Here is a 22,771-nt window from a genome sequence, read left to right as displayed (position 1 = left end):
TTTGGGGTTTTAAACAAAATCCTCACAAAAATTAATCAACATTTTAGTGCTTGCAGTTTTCACTGGCATACATAGTTTTCCCCCCTAACTTTCCCTAATATAATGCATGTTTGTATGTTTTTTTCATGAAGATATTCACTTTGCACATTAAATAATTGTGTTTATGTCAACATTGGTTGAAGAACTGCATCATAAAATTTGGATGAGCCTCATGCTCTACAGACTGGATACGCGTGAATTTGAAAGGACACCTGTATTTCAGTTCGCACAATGTTTTTAGAAAGTGTGAAGTTCTTTTTAATACAGAGACTCCTAAAAAGTGCCAGTGGCAACAACTCTTCTCTTTCATATAAGAGTAGTGATGGGGGATAAATTCAGTGCAGTTTATTGTAATATTCTTGTTACAATTAATAATTCTTGTTATTTGCTGTTATTATTACTACTACTACTACAACCAGCAGCAGTGGGTCTCAGGGCAGGTTACATCAATTTAAAATCCAGAATGAAAACATTTAAAAGAAATCACAGTCACAGGAATAGGGTGGGATGAACTTACCATATCTGCACTTTCTGAAAGAGTGTTCGGATGTATTAGGAGGAATATGTGCATATCAGGAGAAAGTCACATTAAAATGTTGATGAAATTCAAGGGGGACTTTTTTTGAAGACAACAACCTCCAACTGATGGGGATATGTGGAGAACCAAACTTAAGCTTGAAACGGAGAGAAGCCAAAATTGGCAGGTACCCCCATTCCTCCATAGGAGGGAATGGCTCCTGAGAGAGAATGGCTGCCATGGCCACCTGCATCTCCTAAAAGAGAAGTGGTCAACCTGTGGCCCTCCAGATGCTCCCATCTTCCCTGGTCATTGGCCATATTGGCCAGGGCCGGCCCAATACATCTTTGCACCTGAGGTAAACTTCAGAATGGTGCTCCCCTCCCCTCCAATGAAGAACGGGTGAGTGAAGATCTACATCGAGCACAAGGGCGATGGGGAAGAATGATCTGCATCCCAATCTGTTGCCCCTGTGGATCCTGCCACCTGAGGCAGTTGCCTCACCTGGCCGCATAGGTAGGTCGGTCCTGATCCTGTCTTTAACTGATGGGAGGTGCAGTCCCACGGGAACACTTTAACGACACCACACCGGTTACTCTTGCAATACAATAGGTTACATCTTATAACATTTTCGCCTCTCACCTGTATGGCCATTATTTACTACTGTCCAGGGTTTTTCTGGCTTGGCGTTGTATTTTTCAAACTTGAATGGCTTGAGGTCCCAGTCGTATTTCACATCGTTGGTGAGGATGTTGATAGGAGACTGTTGACTTTTTCCACACTCCTCGAATTCCTCTACCCAGCGGCGGGGTTCTGTAGAAGGTGTCGTGGGCAGGAGGGGAAGATTGTTTCAGTGGGGGGGGGGGAGTTGGAGAAAGTTGTGCCACTGAATGAACCAGGCTCTCTGCAAACCAGGCTTTTTGAAATATTAGCCAGCCTTAGGAATGCAGATGCCAGCCTTGTGCTCTCCAGAATAGTTGGACTACAGTTACCGTCATCCTGACCATCAGCCATGCTGGCCAGGGCTGATAGGAGTCTTAGTCCAATGATGTCTAGAATAACCAGCTTGGGAAGACTAGTACATGTCATCACTGTATTGTCTAAGGTGGCTGGTTAAAAACCTGGCTGCTTCAAAAGGCCTTAGCACAATTGTTTTGCTGACTTATCTGTGGTCCCATCTGCACTAGACATTTAAAGCAGTACCATACCACTTTATAAACAGCCATGGCTTCCAACAAAGAATCCTGGGAACTGTAGTTTTGTTGTTTGGAGACCCATTTATGTAGCAGAGGGGCTGGATAGCCATGCTACTACAGACTTTATCAATGATGTACATGGGAAATTAGAGTATAGAGCAAAAGAGTTTTATGTGAACGTGCATCTCTTACAATGGTATCAAATTGGTGGCCACTCTAAGTGTTCCCCAGAACTGCTTCCCTCCATGCAATCACCCCTGTTACACTTTGGTTCCTACTTCCAGCCACTCTGCTTGCAATATTGATCTCTGTCTTCTTTTTGGTACACGGATGAGCAATCTTGGCCTGCTGCCAAGAATGGGCTCACCACCCTGACCCCAACCCAACACTAACTTAAGCACACTTACAAGACAATTGAGAGGTTTGTGTTTTCTTTTAAAATCTGCTATGAATTACCGTACCTAGACAGTGTTGGTTTTGACACTGCTGTGACAGATAGCACCAGTGGCTTCCTTCTGTAAGAGAGATCATAACAGCCTTTAGACAATTAACTCTTTGGGGTGGGTAGTCAATATTTTTTATTTTTTAAAAAATATTTATAACAGTCATGACACATATGAGTAGAAACAAAGGAGAAGAATTGTAATTAAAATGAGAACAGAAACTTTGCACCTTTGAAAAACAGATAATTTCTCAGTCAGTATCTTCTGTAATAATGCAAAAGTGGGGGGCACAAACGGAAACGGCAGCAGTTTCCTAATAACTGACAGTATCTTTCTAGAAACCTTATTGCCAAGCCCCAAGTGACTCTGTGATAGTTTAGCATCTGAAATACAGAAGTTGTTTTTAAACAAATATTTAAACAAATAGATGTTGTATAGGGTGCTGGAGTTCACTGTTCCACTCAGTCAGTGATGCCTTCCTCCTGAATACTCCATTTCATCTCCCCAAGCTTGTTTTCTATCCTTCCCCCTGACAACAATCAGCCCGCATTCCACAGCCACTGAGCATGCTCAGAACCTCATTAGGCTGTTTTTCAGTGCCTTTCTCCCCAAGATCTTGTGAACGTCTGCAAACCTTATGGTTCTGCAAAGCCTGCTGAATAAGTTGTGGAGATTTTTTTTTTGAAAGATCAGAAGGTTGTTGGTTTTTTTTTAACCTATGCTTTAGGAAATGGGCTGCCATATGCCTGGATGTTCCAGGACATTTTAGCCAGCTTTTCAAAAATTCCTCCTGGACGCCATTTTCAAGGGACGAATCCCGGCGATGTCCGGACGTATGGCAGCCCTAGGTTCCCTAAGCAATGGTACCCATATCCTGAGTATTGGAAATAGGGAGCCATTCTGTCTGCATCTAACCTCTCCTGCAAGCTGGTGAGGATGAAAATAGCAAAGAGAACCATATATGTTGCCTTGAGTTCCTCAGGGGAAAAGTGTGATGCAAATGTCATAAATGGACCTAAGTTAAGAACATCAGAAGAGCCCTGTTGGATCAGGCCATTGGTCCATCTCTTCTCACCGTGGCCTCCCAGAAGCCTGTGGGAAATCCACAACCAGGACCTGAGCACAAGATAACTTTCCCCTGCTTCCTCCATGAATTTGTCCAATCTTCTTTTGAGGCCATCCAAGCTGGTGTCCATCACTGCCTCCAGGGGGAGCGAGCTTCATAGCCTCATGTAGAAGTACTTTTTAAAATCTTTGCTGAATCCTCGAACATTCAGCTTCATTGGACATCCTTAAATTCTGGTGTTATGAGAGAGGGAGAAAAACTTTTCTCTGTCCACCTTCTCCCTGCTGTGCATAATTTTATAAACTTCTATCATGTCACCTCTTGCTTGACTTTTCTTTAATCTAAAAAGTTCTAAATGCTGCAAGTTTTCCTCATGGGGGAGTTCTTCCACCCTCTTGATCATTTGGGTTGCCCTTTTCTGAACCTTTCCCAACTCCGCGAAAGTCGTTATAAATATTCCAGAAACCAGGTTTTTTAAAACTGGAATTGGTCTGTGCTGTGGTTCCCCCTTGAACTTTGAACCCTGGCTGTGCACCATCCCAATATCGTCCCAATGTGCCTCCTTTGCAAAGGAGAGGTCCTTTAAAGGTCGTCACCGAAGCAGCAAAATAACATTTCCCCAGTCAGCAGAATTTTGATCTCACTCAATAATTCAGTGAGATGAGCTCTCCCAGGGCATCTTGTTTCTTGCAATGTCAGCATTTGAGTTAGCCTGAAATCGGAGGGGATGGAAAAGAGATTCTGTTTAAAACTGCGGGGTCTAAGTGGTTAATGCAAGTGCCTGCATTCTGGAGGGCAAGAGGGTTCTTTCTTGTTTGTGTGTTTTCTGAGCGCAACCTTCTCTCTGTTCTCCCTTTGTCCCAGTGCTTAGCTTTTTCTACATCTCTAAGCATCTAGAGCAGTCTTTGCCAAACTAATGCCCTCCAGCTGTCTAGAACTACAATTCCATGGCTTGGGTGGTTATTTGAACCCTGGTCTCCCAGGTCCTAGTCTGACACTCTAATATAAACACTTTTGTACACGATTTTGCTTAAAACTCACATTTTTTTGCAAAGCTGTTCTTCTAATTCATGCATTGGCTACTTCAAGACTGGATTACTGCAATGCACTTTGTGTGGGGTTTCCCTAATGCTTCGTCCAGAGGTTGCAGTTAGTGCAGAATGCTGCAGCACGATTGCTGACAGGAATGAGGCCTTGTCAGCATATAACACCCATGCTCAAAGAGCCCAGGACCTTGTTTGGAGTATCTGAGCTGAAATGAACTCAGTCTTTCCACACCAAAAATCCATGCCTTTGTTATTCCCTCTCACTCCCTAATCTATTATCTTTTTACAGAGGTCTTTCTCCACCTTGTTAATTAAGGGCCAACACAGAGCCTGAGTGCTGAGTGATGCTAATTTGATCGGGAAAAACTAGAAGTAAAGATAAAACCTTTGGCCAAAGCAAATAAAAGTCCATTTCTACAAATATTATTAAGCGGATTAGGGTTTGTGTGACTCTGATCCTTCTAATCAGTAGCTGATAAGTTTTATCCTCTTTCTCAAATTTCAGAGCTAATGTCTGGGGTTTTTTTATTTGCTTGTTTTGTTTAAGTTATAGTCTACTGTGGTTGTAGAGAGCAGTGGGAGGGAAATATGGAGGCTTCCAAAGGCAAGTACTCCAAGCCATTCAAGTCACGTAGCTGAAAGACCAAAGGAAAAAATTACAAATCCCCATTCTACAAATCTGCCCCTTTTCCAGTCTTGTTCCTGGTGGGAGTCACTCTGTTTTTCCAATTTTGCTCTGTCTTCTTTTCCTCGGGACAATGTGAGGAAACAGCATTGCCTCCCCAGGTGTGTATCTCTGCCAAACAGCTCAGCCTTGAACAATGGGCTGTCAAGGGGAGCCTTGAGACCTCTGCATGCCTTGGAAGGACAAGATGGGGCAAGGGAGAGCAGTGGCGTAGCGTGGGGGGTGCAGGGGGGCCGGCCGCACCGGGCGCAACATCTGGGGGTTAGGGGGCACAAATCCACGGGTTAGGGGGCGCAAATTACTTGCCTTGCCCCGGGTGCTGACAACCCACGCTACGCCACTGAGGGAGAGGAACTTCCAATGCAGAACCTCAGATGCTTTTGGTGTGTGTCTTAACAGCCTCTAAAGAGGGATTAGAGCAATTCATGAAGGTTGTCAGTGGGGAACAAGCCATGATGGCCATGTGGAAACTCCAAGTTCAGGAGCAGCCTACCTGAGTACTTCTTGCTAGGGAGCTGCAATAGAAAAAGGGCTGTTACCTTCCTGGCCCTTCTTATGGCCTTTTCAGAGCTCCTCTGCTTGGCCAAACTGGAAACTAGTTGCTTGCTGCTGCTTATAGACATCATGCCTTTTATTACTAGCTTAAAATGCACATTATGTGCTTAAAACACAGCCAGGTCATTCTTTTTCTCAATGTGGATCAAATCCGGTTTTAGGGGGGGAAATACCTCAAATGTAGCATTTCATAGGAAATGACAGTATAGACATGGATTGTGGCATGATCATGTGTACACAGCTTCCTAAACCAGTGATGGGAGCACACTGGATGCAGAGTAAACAAGAGCATGCACACAACTTGTGATGTACATCAGCACATATTGTGGCACTGAGTTCCATAGCTTACTTTTGGCACACCATGCTTCTTTTTGTCAGCCCCAAATCTCCTGCTGATCACATTACTGTGCTTTCACATTACTGTGTTTTAAAATTCTGTTTTATTAGCTACATAGGGATCTGCCTTATAGTGTGCCAGATCCCTAGTCCATCTTGCTCCATATTTTCTATACTCCACCTGGAGATGCTGAAAATTGAACCCGGCACCTTCTGCATGTAAGGCAGATGCTCTACCCAGAGCCGTCTTTCCCATAGGGCTTAGTGGTGCGTCGTACCAGGATGCCGGCCTCCCAGGGGCACCCCAGCAAGTGGGGGAGCTGTGCAGCTTTGCCGGCGGACTCCCCTATCCCTGCATGCTGCTGCGCCCCTTCAACCATAAGGCTGGTGGGTGTGCAGCTTCCCTCCCAAGCCTCCCAAGCCTCTGCGGAGATCGCTCTCCTCCTGAGGAGGCTTGGGAGGGAAGCTGCGCTCTCCTCTGCGGAGGCTTGGCAGGGGCGCAACTTCACTCCCAAGCCTCTGCAGGGATTGCTCTCCTGCGTTCTTGAATAGTCGGTGATGTGGTGGTGTTACACTGTTTTATTTATGAAAATTGTTCTGCTGAATTCATATTTTCCACAATCTGTATACAGTGTTTGATTTATAATGTGTGGTTTGCTATGCCTAATAAAGGATTGATTGATTGATTGATTGATTGATTGATTGATTGCTCTCCTGCAGTGGCATGGGGGAGAGTTGCACCCTGCCCCGGATGGCTGGCAGTGCACAGCTACAGCTACTCCAACACTATCCGTGGTAATTTGGGGCCGCTGGGTGGATATTTGCACCCTGGCGCCGCATCTGCTAAAGACAGCCCTGGCTCTACCACTGAGCTATGGCCCTTCCCCAGCAGCAGCAGCAGAATCTAAAGAGGAACCCAAGACAAAGAGTGCCACTCCGGCTGTGGGAAAGCTGCAGTAATTATTCACCACTGAAACATCATAAAGAAATGAAATTGCTCTCTTGTTAGTTGTATAGAGATGTGTCCTGCACCAGAGAGCAATTTGTAGACAGGAGGAGTTTCCGTCTCTCCTGAATCACTAACGAGACCCTTCTTTTGTGTTCTGAGCTGCCCAGAGAAGAATGTCATTAAGTGGCCTATATAAAGACTCCAAGTTAAGTAAAAATAGCATTACAAGAAAGGGAGAAAAACTTCTCTCTATCCAGTTTCCTCACCTCATGCATAATTTTATAACCCGTCCTGTTTTTGCTATACTAAAAGGGCTTTGAACGTTGCCTGGCATTGCTTGCCTTTTTCTGCACCTCCCTCCCCAACTGCAAAGTGTGTGTATGTGCGCATTACTGTGATTTACAAAGCAAAGTGTTTTTAATTTATGTAGTAAAACTGTTTCAGTTTCTGCCTTCATCAGCTGCTCTGATACAAATTAAACGATGCTGTTTCCAAGGTGGCTGTTAATGGTGCTTTGCTCAGAAGGGCTTCATTTCCTGAAGCTAAGCAATACTGCGCCCATCGTTCAGGTTGAGGCCATGCAGCGTTAATGTGTCCACCATGTACTTCCCCTTCTTTTGCTAACATTGTGGGATTTGTTGGCTTCGCAGCTTGCATGAAGCACAGTTTGATGCCTGCCTGCCTGCCTGCCTGCCTGTTTTTAGATGGAGGGACCAGAACTGTACAATATCCTGTGTGCGCCTGGCAGTGACAGATTTGTAGATTTGCATATGCACATAGATTTGTATCCTTTGTCCTTGTTAAGGATGGGTGAATCTGGCCAATTCATTTTTTCTTCGTCCCCCCCCTTAAGTTCACTTCACCCCATTTCCAAGTCAATCTGCAGATTGTTTAAAAACTCCAAACTAAAACGCATGAAAATTTGGAAGCCATGTCTTCAAATATGCAATTCTGCATGTTTTCAAGCAATATTTCCCCTAATAAAATGTAGGGGTATTTTTTTTTTACACAGTCATTTCCACAACTATATGCATTTTTGTGCAGTTTTTGGTTGGAGAACAGTTCCAGAATTTGAAGAAGCACTTATTTTGAAGGACAGATATGTTTTATTTTGATTGTTGCTTTGGGAAGTGTGAATTTGGGAGCCTTGCCTAGCCCCTTCCCCAGCCCCTGTTTTGTTGAGATACTTCAGGTGCCAATTATCAGCACTTTCCAGAAAAAAATGAAGACATTTTTGTTCTGACAAGCTTTCTCAGACGGACAAATTTGGTCTCAGCCATAGGTGCCTCCTTGGTGCTGTTTTCAAATTTATCTGATGTTCTTTTCTGTGTCGTTTTTAACTGCTTTTAATTGCCTTGAGATGTAAGGAAGGCAATGACTAAATCAATAAATAGTGTTGCATATTAGTCCCTTCAGCTAAAGGTGTCCCCACAAACTATTGTGTAACCCCATGGAAATCTCTGGCTCTTTCCATTCTCGTGAGGACTCTAGGGCCAGCTTTCTTTTTCTTTCTTTCTTTCTTTCTTTCTTTCTTTCTTTCTTTCTTTCTTTCTTTCTTTCTACTGGAGCAGATTGTCCGACTTTAGTAACCTGAATTTCCCATTTCCTAGCTTTAAATCCCCCCTCGGTTTGGTTCCTGTATAACAATAACACGCAAATATGTGTGTTCTTTAAATTGTAGCTATGAGCATGTGTTTAGGTTATCAGCGGAGACTTGGCCAGGAGTTGAGGGAGGAAAATTAGAACTTGTACAACTCTGTCCAACAAGATAAAAATAAAAATCTGTATGTTGCTTCCCAACCTCAGCAAGTTGCTGTTAACAGCAGCATAAGATCATAGGTACATCAGAAGCTGCTTTATACTAGATCAGTATTGTCACTACACTGACTGGCAGCAGCTTCCCAGGGTTTCAGAGGGAGAATAATCCCAGCCCTTCATGGAGATGCTTGGGACTGAACCTGGGACCACCTGTGTGCAAAGCAGACATTCTAACCTTGAGCTACGGCTCTTCTGTGGCTTACTGTGGCTCACAGCCCTGTTTCAGTACCAAGCCACCACCCTAGAGAAGGAGTATTTCTGAGCACATGCAGAGTTCAGTTTTCTAGTCACTGAGTGAGCAATAGCCTTTCCCTCTGCATGTCAAAGTTTCAGTTATTGAGGAACAGAAACTGGAAATAACACAATAAAATCATAAGAGGAGTTTCAGTTATTAAGGAACAGAAACTGGAAATAACACAATAAAATCATAAGAGACATAGGCAGAGGGCCTTCTTGTTAGTGGCACCTGCCCTGTGGAATGCCCTCCCACCAGATGCCAATGAAATGATACAACTTTCTGACTTTTAGAAGACATCTGAAGGCAGCCCTGTTTAGGGAAGTTTTTAATGTTTTATTGTGTTTTTAATACTCTGTTGGAAGCCACCCAGAGTGGCTGGGGAGGCCCGGCCAGATGGGCAGGAAATAAGTAAATAATAATAATAATAATAGAATTTTCTTTGGGGGGGGGGGAGAGTAGACAGGTGATTGGAGGGCGGGAAGAGCAAGCTAGTTTCTCAGAAAGACAAAATGAGAAGCATAGTGTCTGTATATTCCAGGTTCCACAAAAGCTAGATATATATTTGCCCTCTGGGAATCTGGAGATTAGGATTCATTGGGGTGGGGGAATTATTCCCCACCCCCAGATACATTTAGACAGAGGGGTTATTCGGGGGCAGATTTTATGTCCTGCATACAGTCGCTTTGTATCTCAAGAGATCCCAGAGCTTTGGGCAAGGGGAAGGTGAAGACAAAAAAACACCAAAACTTTTATCAGAATTGCGGAGCACCTTCCTTCCAAGGAAAGATTAGCATGTTTGCAGAGTTTCAGAGCTAAAAGGGCATTTGGAGGTGGGGTTATCCATCCCCCCCTATAACCTTCCCTCAGCACTTTCCTCCCAGTTGATGTCCCTAGGTATATGAGCCTGCTTAGGCATTGCAGCTGCAGCTACAGAACCGACTCCTTGGAACGACTCCCTGTGGCTTCTCTCCGCCACCGTTTCCTTTTGGACAGTGTCCCCATTACAGATAGGGAGGAACAGATGGGGACCTTGGCCCTTCTGCGGACATTCCTTTCCGCTCTGACTCCCCTTACGTGGTTCCTGTGCTTATCAGCTCCATTGTCAGGCTCAGGCCAAACTCGATCCCTGCTGCGTGGCTGCTGTAGCGAAAATCGTTCTGCTTGGGAACTGGACAAAACAAAGTCTGCTCATACTTGTCCAAGCTCTTTTCCCCAGCCGCTCTGTTGCCAAGCCGCCAGTTGTAAGCTATTTGGGGCAGGCGTGTGCCATTCAAAGCACCATGCCCATTGCAAGGACAGAGGAAGCTGCCCTATGCTGAGTCAGGCCATTGGTCCATCTACCTCAGTATTGTATGCACTGACTGGCAGAGGCTCCCCTGGATTTTATGCAGGGTTCTCTCCCAGTCCTGCCTGCAGGGGATTGAACCTGGGACCTTCTGCATGCAAGACAGATACCCTACCACCGAGGGACAGATGTCTGAGTAACTACAGCCCTTCACATTGATTAAGGTTCAAGGAACAACATGTTTCAGGGAATAGCTCAGTTGGTAGAGAATGTGACTCTTAATCTCAGGGTTTGGGGGGTTCGGGCCCCATGTTGGACAAAAGATTCCTGCATTGCAGGGGGTTGGACTAGATGACCTGGTGTCCCTTCCAACTCTACAATTCTATGATTCTATAATTCTATGAATTCACAAGACAGGAAAGCCATAACCACTAGATACCGGCACCTCTCTCTCTGTTTGTATGTGTGTCAATCTCTAATGTGTGCTTGGGGATGGGGGACAAAGTTGATTCAGTTCACCTTTAAAGGTGAATGTACTGAATTCACATTTTCCTAAACAATATAAGAATCAGAACACAGCCATCCTACAAAATTCACTCTTCTCTGAATTTTGCAATGCAGTTCTTCAGCCAAACGATATGTACAAAAAGGCATATATTAGGGGAAAATGTGCATAAAAATGCATATATTAGTGAAAATGCCATACAAAAATGCATTTTATTATGGGAACTGGCCAAGAAGGGGGTAGTTAGAGATGTTGTTTAGCAACCAGGCATGATCTTCACTGAGGTAGCACATGCTTTGATTGGCTGTGCGGTTCTGAGAGAGTTTTTCCTTCATATGTTTGGTTAAAAGTTTTCCTGTTATGTAGAAGGCCTGAGCTAAGAAAGACAAGGCATCTCTGTAGCATTCTGTTCAAATTATACACTGTTTTTGTTAAGCTAGCTCAATAAAGTGTTATCAGGACTATTCTTTCTGGGTTCCCACCTGTGTTATTTAAGTGGCTAACATTCCATCTAATTCTGATTGGCAGCATCTCCCTGGGGTTTAAGGCAGGGGTCTTTCCCCTATCCTACTCTAAAATGTTCGGCCTTGCAGCTTCTGAAGTATGGAAACACTGTTGGGTTGCAGTAGTGACACTCTGGATCCTTTTGAGAGCTTCAAATGGTGGAGTTCATTTTAAGGGCAGTTATGTTCCCAGGCATATTGGTCTCATCAAACACAACCCCACAAATAATAACTTTTTTAAACTACAAAGCTTGTTGTGCTTCTATCCTTTCAATGTGGCACTTTAAATTCCTCTTACCTACAAATTGCTCATTGGCAAAGGACACACCTATATCCATTTAACAAGACGGAACTTAATTTTGTTAATGCTTCAGTGGTAAAGAATTGTCGCATCTTTCCCACGCCCAAAGTAGCGCTCTTGGGAACAAAAGAAGAGCCTGCTGGGTCAGGCCAACGGCCCATCTAGTCCAGCATCCTGTCCCCACAAGTTTGTATGACAGGTGGCTGTCCCCATCTTGATCCCGGAGACTTGTCAGGCAAGGATGTGGAGAATGCAGGCTTAATCTTCCATCAACTCTAGCCAGCAAAGCCAACTCCTATCTTTCCTCACCATTGGCCATGCCAGTTTGGATGGACAGGAATTGACGTTTGATGGGTGGGCAGGACCACCCACCTGTCAGCCACATGATGTCTCAATGACATCATCAGGTGACCTGTTTCACCCTCCCCCACAATTTGAAATCACATCATTCGGGAAGAATACACAGCACTTTGCAGGCGGTGGCCATCACACAACAGAGCAGCAATATCTGCAACCCCACTTTTGAACTAGCTGCACTTTTGCCTGCAGGGAGGTCGGTACTATGCAGGCACATTGGCAGAGCCAATCCAGTGTGAGGCACCATCCTTCATCACCCACCGCTCCTGGGATCTTTAAAGCAGACTTGGAGCAGAGAACCAGCTGGCTGGCCATGCTTGGAAAGCCCAGTGCAAAGCACTGACAATCATCTTAATCTAGGGATTTAGAGTTGTTATCTGTGTTTATAAGCACTCTCTCTTTTCCCCCTTTAGATGTCTTTCTGCCTACCTGAACAGTGCTGCCGTATGCACAGCAAATAAAATACTACACCGTTTGCATTTGCATGCTATAGGCAGTGAGTGTGTGAGAGAGATCACATCCCTTCCATTTGTGCAAAGAGTTACCTCTTGACATTCTCTAATCAATAGGATGCCTCTGGCACAGTAAGCTCCTGTTTGAAGGAGGAAGCCAAGCTAACTTTAAATGAAACAATAAACAAATTCAGGCAAAAGGTGAGTTCCTCCCTGGGGGACAGTTTGCTCTTAGGTTGAAGAGGGCACCTTCTCCCAAACTGTGGCAAAGGCAACTGGTCCTATGGCATTCTTTCCTGTGGGTGCTTAAACAAAGCCAGCAGGAGCCTCCCTTGCATCACACAGAGAAGTCATCACGGGAGATGGCGCTTTTTGGCAATTGACTTGATGATGTTAAAGTTGATGATTAAAGTTTCCGTGCCTATGGAGGGATTCCGTAAGGAATGGTTACGAAAACCTCCAATATGCCTTCCTGCATCAGATAAAGATCTATCTAGTGCTTTCTTTCCATTTTAGATTGTAAGGTCTTCAGGGAAGGGGCCTGTCATACTGCACTATGTCATGTAAATTGATGGAAAATCTATTTTTGTAGTTGCATGCATTTCTTTTTAAAAAAAAAAATCCATGGGAGAAAAAGGGAGAAGGCTGTACCTTAACTATCACAAAAGCAGGCAGCGGGGAATTCCCTGAAGCTCATGAAAGCGTCACCTCCCGCCAGCAATGGTTGTTCCCAGCATCTGGTCCTTAGGGGTTGATTGTCTCTAATCAGGGAGGTTTGCTTCGGGTACCATGGCGAGTAACTACTGATAGATGGTTCCTCTGCCAACTGGCCAGACACTTCATTTGAAAGCTGTCGAAGCAAGATCACTGCATCTTGTGGCTGGGAGTTCTACAAGTGAATGGAGTGTTATATGGGAAGGAGTTTTTATTTTTGTCAATCTTGAACTGGCCGCAAATTAAATCCACTGGTTGACACTCACTCCAACCTTACCCTGAGTTCTTTTATCATGAAAAAACAACACCCCCCCCAGTTTATACCTCACTAAATGGGAAATGCAATAGCTTGAATCTGGAAAAAGGGGACCCTCCCTCCAATGGCCCTGAAACTTCCCCTCGATCCCACCTGGCTCTGCATCCATTCTTCTTGTGCCCATAGCACGGTGGTACAGAGCACACAGAACGGCCCAAGTTCAATCCCCAGGTAAAAGGATCACATAGCAGCCGATGAGGAAAATGCCTTCCTTAAGCCCTGGGGAGCCAGTACAAATGGTCTGATTTATTTATTGGTGATGAAGAGCATAAAATCAACAAATAATTCATGGAAGAAATATGAAATATATCACAGAGCCAATTAATTCATCCACCTATGAGGCAGTTTCATAGTAGATCCCTGCATATGCTTTTGAGTACCTTCCTTGAAGGGAGGGGGGGGTCTAATAAATACATTACCAAACAGGTGGGAATATATCTGAATGTTGCCATAGCTCTTAGACCTGCTGTTATGGTGGTAAGCTCTTAACCTTTCACCTTTGTTCTTTGGAGGCTGTGATCGTGTGTGTGTGTTCTTGTAGTTATTTTCATGGTTGGCTGACAGTAATATATAATATATGTTTGTTTGTTTGTTTGTTTGATTGATTAATTCATTAACATAGCTGCATCAACCCTCAGGGGGGCAGCCTAGGTGAACAAATTAAGGTTTTTTTGGAGATGCCTAAATGCCAACAATGTTGGTACTTGCCTGGTGTTCATTGGGAGCACATTCCAAAGGGCAGGTGCCACCACACTAAAAGCCCTGATCTTAGTGGACATGAGGCAAATCCTGGGAGCATCCAACACAACTAAGATTGCCCCTCCTAAGGAGTGAAGTGACTGGGCAGGAATATACAAGGCAAGGCATTCTGGGAGGTACCCTGGTCCCAAGTTGTTCATGGCTTTATAATGCCATATATAAGCAGCCAGTGAAACATGCCATATTTCAGTGCAGTGTTATGCTGCACTGTCAAATAGGGTGCCCCACTCAACAGCTTTGCTGCTACGTTAAGACAGCTTCTTCTGTCCTTCTTCTTCTTCCTCATTTGACTTCTTAACCCTTCAGGCTATGCACAGCTGATGTCATGTGACTTTTAGGCAAGGGCATGGTTCATCCAAAACAGCCTAGTGGGCTTAATTGCATCCATGGACCAGTGGTATCTCGCCACAGCTTTAAAATATTGACTAGTTTCTCTACATCATACGGTTTCTCTAAATGAAGGTGGCCAAATAAATAAATTATGGGTGGCATGGACATTTGTGGCCATGCAGCAGGACCAAGAACCTTCCTTCTCTGTTGGTCTCCTGTTGACTCATCCATTTTCTCCTGCCTAGTCAGATAAACCCTAAGAGCCAGTGTGGTGTAGTGGTTAAGAGCGGTAGTCTCGTAATCTGGGGAACCGGGTTTGCGTCTCCGCTCCTCCACATGCAGCTGCTGGGTGACCTTGGGCCAGTCACACTTCTTTGAAGTCTCTCAGCCCCACTCACCTCACAGAGTGTTTGTTGTGGGGGAGGAAGGGAAAGGAGAATGTTAGCCACTTTGAGACTCCTTAAAGGGAGTGAAAGGCGGGATATCAAATCCAAACTCTTCTTCTTCTTCTAACTCTTTTCCTGTCCTTGCTTTGGTCTTAATGAAGACTCCCCCATTTCTTCCTCCTTGGTCTGACTGTGGTAAAGGGGACTGAAATGGGCAAGCAAAATGTTCAGCCTGGGAGTGGTTGCAACACCTTCCTTAACGCTAAGAACAGATGGGAGCTTCTGGAAATGATTGATGGAATCATATTCAGAGCCTTCCAGGATTAGCCAAGGAAACTGATAAGCAAACACTGGATTGAAGACAGGGAAAATAATGTAGGGGTGGGGAAGGAGTTTGGATCCAGCCACTGGGCCAGATCCTTATCTCTCTATTCCTCTGTCAGTCAAGTACTACATCAGATTCTTCAAAATGTAGACAGCCTGCCCATAGCTCAGTGGTAGAGCATCTGCTTTGCATGTAGAAGGTCTCAGGTTCAATCCCCAGCATCTCTAGGTAGGACTGGGAGAGAGTGCCTGCCTGAAACTCTGGAGAACTGCTGCCAGTCAGTGAAGACAGTATTGAACTAGATGGGCCAGTGATCTGAATCAGTACAAGGCAGCTTCCTACACTCCTGTTTGTTTTGCAGAGAAGGGCCCTTGACTTCTGCCCTAAAGACCTACCCGGACGGCACCGGAATTGCATTTTGGGCCCCTCCTGCTGTGTGGGGCACTTGACTTCTGCCCCAAGAGTCCCATTCTGATGGTGCAATGTGGGTATATATATCTCCTTTAGGGGCAAAATGAATCCATTGCCCACTCTTGAGATTTAACATCGCCGGGGGGGAAGGAGCTGAGCCTTGAAGAATGACAGATCTAGCAAAATCCGAGGAAGCACATTTGAAGAAGGCACTCCTGACAGGCCCAAAGAAATGGGGACAGCAGTTTACCAGGGGGCAGGAATGGGAAAGGAGGGCCTGTCTGTGATAAACAGGGACAGTTGGAAAACGTATGTGTCAGAGTAAGTGAATGCAAAGCGATCGGCCCTTGAGTCCCAACTCAGCACTTCTTTCTTTGAAAAACTCCTGCTTGTTAACATGAAGAGAACAAATTAAGGTCAAGCCTGTGCTTGGTACGGGATGGTGAGAGGGCAGAGGAAACCTTGCTCACTCATTAACTATACTTAAAAGAAACAAAACAAAAACTCAATAGGGGAGAATACTGGGCGGACTTTAAACTGACAGTGCCTTGTGGACGTGACAGGGCTATGGATTATTATCTTCTCTCTCTCTCTTTTAACGCGCTTTGTTAGTTCAAGAGGCTCACCTTCCTGATTCAGTGCTTTTTGTTGTGGACAGATGTGGACAGAGTTGAATCCTGCTGGCTGCAATCTCTTTTCATCACTGGGTGATGGAGCTTGGGGCATGCATTTCTGAGCATGGACAGAGTGTCCAGGCGGAAGATGAGAGAGTTTATCAGCACCTTAGTTCCACTTACTTAAATAGGATATGATTGCCCTACTGGGATAAAATTCCCACTCCGTTACCGTATTTTTGGAGTGAACTGGAGCCAGTGTGGATCAATTGAAGTGAGGCCTATTTGTGAATACAGTGGTACCTCGGGTTACATACGCTTCAGGTTACAGACTCCGCTAACCCAGAAATAGTGCTTCAGGTTAAGAACTTTGCTTCAGAATGAGAACAGAAATCGTGCTCCAGCGGTGCAGCAGCAGCGGGAGGCCCCATTAGCTAAAGTGGTGCTTCAGGTTATGAACAATTTCAGGTTAAGTACAGACCTCCGGAACGAATTAAGTACTTAACCTGAGGTACCACTGTACATTTAATAATAATAATAATAATATCCCAAAGAAGTGGCATAGTTTTTGTCCCCTCCGTTTTATCCTCACAACAACCCTGCAAGAAAGGTCAAGCAGAGTGATCAAGTTTAAACTGCAAACAAACAAACCCAAACAAACAAAATCCTGTATATTTTGAGGAAATATGTTAAGATTATTTTATGTGGTGCAAGAGGGAGGGGCGGAGAGAGTGTGTGTAATATTTATTTATTTATTGGATTGATTGATTGCTTTTCTAAGCTGCCCTTCCTCCTCATGGGGAGGCGTTTAGAACTCAGGGTCCTCCAGTGCATCTTGACTGGCAAGAGATTTAGGACAGACAAAAGGGAAGTCCTTCTGATGTCCTTATGGATATGTGCTCCTCCCAGATATGATTTGCAGCAGGGCTGGGTAATCCTGTGTCCCTCCTGATGTGTGGCCAATGGCTAGGGATGATGGGAGATGTAGTCTGACAACATCCATAATGGCTTCCCTCACCCCTGACATGCACAATCCTCACGGCAACCCTGTGAGGTAGGTTCGTCTGGGAATCAGCGAGTCAGTAAGAAGTGACCCTGATTGGGAGAGACACTGCCCAGTGAATTTCATGGGTGAGGGTCTCTTTAGACCTAATCTGAGCCTCTAATCTGTGCCCCCTCCCACAGATATTGTTGGACTCCGGCTCCCTTTAGCCTTGACCATTGGGGTGGCACTGTGGTCTAAACCACTGAGCCTCTTGGGCTTGCCGATCAGAAGGTTGGCAGTTTGAATCCCCGCAACGGAGTGAGCTGCCGTTGCTCTCTCCCAGCTCCTGCTAACCTAGCAGTTCGAAAGCATGCCAGTGCAAGTAGATAAGTAGGTACTGCTGTGGCAGGAAGGTAAACAGCATTTCCGTGCACTCTGGTTTCTGTCATGGTCTCCTGCTGTGCCAGAAGTGGTTTAGTCATGCATGACCCGGAAAGCTGTCTGTGGACAAACGGCGGCTCCCTCAGTTTGAAAGCGAGATGAGTGCCGAAACCCCATAGTCGCCTTTGACTGGACTTAACTGTCCTACTCACTGGGACTGAGGGGAGTTGGAGTCTGACAGCTTCTGGGATGTTGACCTTCTGTGCTGCCTGCAATTAAAATTAGACTTCCTGTCTTTACATCACACTTCCGTTTGCCTCATGATTTGGAATTGTCCCCCTTTTGAGCTCCTGCAAGCCTTTGGCTTTCCTCAGACAGGCTGATACTGTGCATGGCACATGTCCATCTTACCAAATATCTGAGATCCTTTTTACCTGGAGGTGCAGAAAATAAAAGCTGGTCATATCCGCACCACCATACATTTAAAGCATATGAATTTCCCCCAAAGAATGCTGGTAACTGTAGTTTACCCCCCACATACCTGCAATTCCCAGCACCCTTCACAAACTACGATTCCCAGGATTCCTTGGGGGAAGTTATGCGCTTTAAATTTTTGCATGTATCCAACCCATGCCAAACCGCAATCTCCCTACTGTGGGTTGTGCGTTCTGGAGGTGAGAACAGAATCTCTGTTCTCTCAGCTCACCCCAGGCTGTCAGTGGCTTTCTACAACCTTTTTTAATGATTGCTAGTTAATGTTTGCTTATATCTCTGATGGTTGAATGACAAGGTTCATCCATCAAGGGTTTATTTTTTTTTATTTTTTTACGGCCTTTGCCAAAGATGGAAGCATTAAAAAACAAAGGGGGAAATGTCCCTGTTCTCTTCTTTCCTGCACACCCCCATTCCCATTCCCTTGCTTTGATGTGGAGGCTTCATAGAGTTTTAGAGAAGTCTGTGGTGTACTCGGCCCAAGCTATTTCCTGATATGAAAGTGGGAATCTTTAGCTTTTGTTATAAATGTTACTCATCCTTAAGATCAATTGAAAAGCAACACTTGCATGGACAGAGGAAAAAGATGAATATGTATGATGTAGACACTGCAGGATGCTGGAATAGATGAGCCATTGGCCTGATCCAGCAGGCTCATGTTAAGTTCTTATATGGATGTTTGGGGCAATATAGATATTTCTGAAGTTTGGGGATATTTTTGAGGACTGGCAGGTTGCCTCTTCTGAATGCATCTACCTCTGTACTAGGGAGGCTAATGTAACTGCCGTGCTTGCTTTATATCTGTGCTTTTCATGCTGTCTTACTTGATAGTTATCCTGATATGCTTTTACTTTTTGAGATGTGATTGATTTTCTTTTTTTAAGTGAGTGATTATTATTACTTGAGATTTTGAGTACTGCTTTGGGGGGATATGTTTATTTTAAAAAGCAGCGTGTGCATGATTAAAATCAATAAATAAATTTAGCACTGTTGCTTTCCCACAGACAAGAGCATTTTGCATGGGAAATTTGCAGCTGTTGATGCAAGGCAAAGGTGAAATTTGAACCCATTGCCCTCTGATTCTGCCCCGCCCCCAACTCTTTTCTGGATCACACCAGCATTCCATGTCTTCCTGCAGCTTTTGTTTAATATTTCTTGGGAGCCTTTTTTTTTTTTTGTATCTCTGCCAAGCTAATATTGACAACAAGATAGGATATTTACGCGGGAGCTATTTTTCCGTAGCCAAAAAACCCATCCCCAAACATGTTTGCATTTTTCTGAACAATACTGTTATTTCAAGATAAGAAATTAAAACAAACAACACCCCCCTGAAGCATACACACAAGTAAACGTGCATAAGATTGTGGTATGAAGCTTGGTTTTTCAGATTTCTGCACGTTTACCTGGGAGCAAGTACCGTTGAATTCAGTGGGGCTTACTTCTGAGTAGACATGCACAGGATTGCACTGTGACATAGTTCAAACATGGCCATTTTGTCAAGTCTTCTGTGCAATAAGACATATTTTAACTTACGTTCTGAAAAGTTTGCCAGCTGTTTCACTGGTAAGTGAAATTTAGAGGCCGGGGGCGTTTTCAGGTTGCATGAGACGGGGTAGGGAAGTCCTCGCTTTGGGTGACATTCAACCCATTGATTTTAGTTAATCTACTCTGAGTAGTGTTGGATATCACGCTTTAGCATTAAAACTCCCTGAGCATTTTCTACATAATATTGTTATGCTATACGAACACATGAGCTCTGTCACTGCCTCAAATTACAGTTATAGCCTCAGTTTTGTTTTTGAAGATTTGGCATCAATCATTATTTTTCTGCAAAATAATAGAATATAAAAGTGCTTTCTTTTTTTTCAAAATTCAGTCATACACAAATTTGTAGACCCACTGAAATGAATAGAGCTGAGTTAGTTGCTCATTAATTTCAGAGGATCTTCTATGAGTATGACTAATGCTAAGAAACAACCCAGTAAAACTTTATAAGGGGAAACAGGAGAGAAAGGGGAGATGGGAGTGAAAACGAGTCAGAAATTGCCTCTGGAGGTAAACCACCAAATCAAGGGATCCTATACACATATAGCCCAATTCTGCCTAAAAACACATGAAATATTGTATTTTCCTCTCCCACTATGTTATAAAAAAATTGCTCCATATTATCTTCTTGTCTTCTTTCTCGGGTTATCTGAATATTTGTTCATTTTAGTCTAGCTACTTTATCCCACTTTTATTTTCCAATCTGATATTAAGGGTTTGTTGTTTTTTAACCCTAGTTATAGCTGATGATTCATTAAGGAAATGAGTAGGATACAATTTGATTGTGAAAAAGTTAGCACCCACAAGGGAAGCCTGCAGACGTGATAAAATGCACACACGCATTCTTGAGCATCAAGCAGCTCTGTGAGAGAATATAAAAGCTGACTAGATTCTTAGGAACACAGGAAGCTAGCTGACTCTACACCAACTCAGGGCTTTTCTGAGAAACCTGGTTTACTGAGCATTTATCCTGATTTCCTTGCACAAAGCTCACATGTTAGAACCCATCTAGTCACTATCAACCATTCATTCGAATTCATTTACAACAGCATGCATTTATCCTGAATTCATCCTGATTTGCTTTTCAAACCATATAATAAGAAAGATTCACTTTTCAAACCATATAATAAGAAAGTCACTAATAAGAGTGTGGGGAAAATATAAAGACTTGTTAGAATGGAAAACACCATGGTGGCTGTCACCTACTGAAGCATTTTCACTTAAGTCGACCAAAACGTAAGTTGGTTGACATACAGAGAGTTATTAACAGAGGATGAAGGTAAACTCAAAGGAGTACGATGAGTTGAAAGATTATTTACAAAGTTGGTTACACCATAGGCAACTAAACAAGATTTTTAAGGAAGATAATAAAAAGGGGTTTGGTTATATAGTCTCCAGATTTAAAAAAGAAATAGTGGAAGAGAATTTTAAGTTGCTTAAAAAAGCATATAGCATTTTATTAGAATGGGAAACTAAAGATGAAGAAGTTAAATCAGTTATGATTAAATGGGCCCAGGATGTGGGACACAACATTCAATTTGAAAGTTGGGGAAAACTGTGAAAGTTGATATAAAATTTACAGATTGCATATTATTAAGAGAAAATTACATGAAAATGATGTATAGATGGTATATTACACCAGTGAAAACGGCTAAGATGTTTAGGAAAGAAAATAATAGATTCCCCTAAAATTTATGATTATTTGTTTGAATCCCTTCCACAAAAGAGTGACAGTCTGGAGAGGCACCATCAGACCTTGTCTGTCTTGCCCAGAATCATCTGCTCTGGCTTGGCAGCATCCCTCTCAGGGGTCCTGGACGGGGGAATCAGTCCCATCACCTGCTTCCTTTTTAATAGGATATGTCAGGGATTGAACCCGGGAACATCTGCATGTAAAGCAGTTCATCTGCAGCTGAAAAGGCTCACCAATGCAGACTTTTAATCTTTTATAAACTGAAGACATCAGTTTGCCATTTGTGGGGTTGGGGGAAAAGGAATCAAAAGCATAAATAAAGCCTTTCTCTTCTTGATCTGATAGAACACATATTTTCATGGCACAAATTCAATGACAGGAAACATAAATCAACTACACGTATGGACATGTATCAGACGGGTGAGTGAAATGAAGTCGAGCCACACTCTTCCGATTGCATCTTTGCAAAATAATATCCCTGGAGCCCCGTTGTTTAAGAACAAATCAACCCTATTAGAAACTGTTTCACATCCTTATGAGAATTAAGAGCATGTAGAGATGATAGACAGATAGATAAACATATAGCATAGTAGATTAAAAATAAAATATAGCCAGCAGCCAATGATACTGTACTGTCAGATTGCCGGGGTCTTCCAAAAATCAGATTAGTAAGCTGAAAAAGAAGCTGTACTTAGCATCCTTGAGGAAAATGGATAAAGGACTCACCCTCTGAAGCGGCTGCAGCAAAATACAGTGAGAGCAGAACTAGGAAATTCAGGAATCCCATGATCTCTCTTCCAGATGGGCTGGAAAGATGTACCAGCGTAGATCCCTGTATACATGATCCCAGACCTGTCCTGGGGTTTTTATACAGGAGGAGGGCAGGCAGCCCTGATCACCTTTCCTGGACATAAGCAGGAGGATGGTGAGAGACACCTCCCCTTTTTAATTCCTCCAGCTATAAACTGTAATAACGATCCCGTCTCCTTTGAAACTTCTTCATTTCCTCCACACCCCTTCAGCGGCTGCTGTCAAAGTAGCAAGATTCTCTTCTGGCCCTGAAGAGCTGCCTGTGAAATGAACTTAGCCAGATGACTAGTAACTTATTAGTTAAGTCAAACTTTTCTTCTACCCCTCACCCCACTTTTCTATTTCTCATTATTGCGCCTTGGCTCAGGAATATTGGCAGATAAGGCAGATAATTCAGTGTTTCTTTTATGGCTGTGATATTGCTTCTCTTCCCCCCCTCCCCACCCCATCCAGTGAAACATTGTGTATCATAATCAACTGAACTAGCATGAGAAATATGATATTGATGCAGGAATAATAACAAATACATCCTCTCTGGTGCTGATGGATTCTTGTGCATATAATGCTCAGCAAGGCAGCTGTGTTGGTTTGAGAGAATTCAAATATCTAAGTGAGTTTGGCATCAGATTGTTTGGGCTATCCACTTTCTGCAGCAGCACAGTACACTGGTTAGAGCCAGGGTGTCAAATGCCACATTCAAATGGGAGTAATTTGTCAGG

General features: G+C 43.8%; 1 protein-coding gene across 1 annotated transcript in view; it reads right to left on the bottom strand.

Annotated features, from left to right (window-relative positions):
* CA4 (carbonic anhydrase 4) overlaps positions 1-22,506 on the bottom strand; it is a 28,992-nt gene extending 6,486 nt beyond the window's left edge. The window contains exons 1-3 of the mRNA XM_083480115.1: positions 21,969-22,506; positions 2,214-2,267; positions 1,199-1,369 (exon numbers count right to left, since the gene is read on the bottom strand). Coding sequence (XP_083336241.1) covers positions 1,199-1,369; positions 2,214-2,267; positions 21,969-22,029 — 286 coding nt within the window. The 5' untranslated portion in view covers positions 22,030-22,506. The remainder of the gene's footprint in view (positions 1-1,198; positions 1,370-2,213; positions 2,268-21,968) is intronic.
* Between the last annotated feature and the right edge of the window lie 265 nt (positions 22,507-22,771).

Source organism: Podarcis liolepis (genome assembly GCF_965112155.1).
Source record: "Podarcis liolepis genome assembly, chromosome: 16".
Taxonomy (NCBI): Eukaryota; Metazoa; Chordata; class Lepidosauria; order Squamata; family Lacertidae; genus Podarcis; species Podarcis liolepis.
Note: the sequence above shows the minus strand (reverse complement) of the source record. Positions and strands in the feature narration are given on the sequence as shown.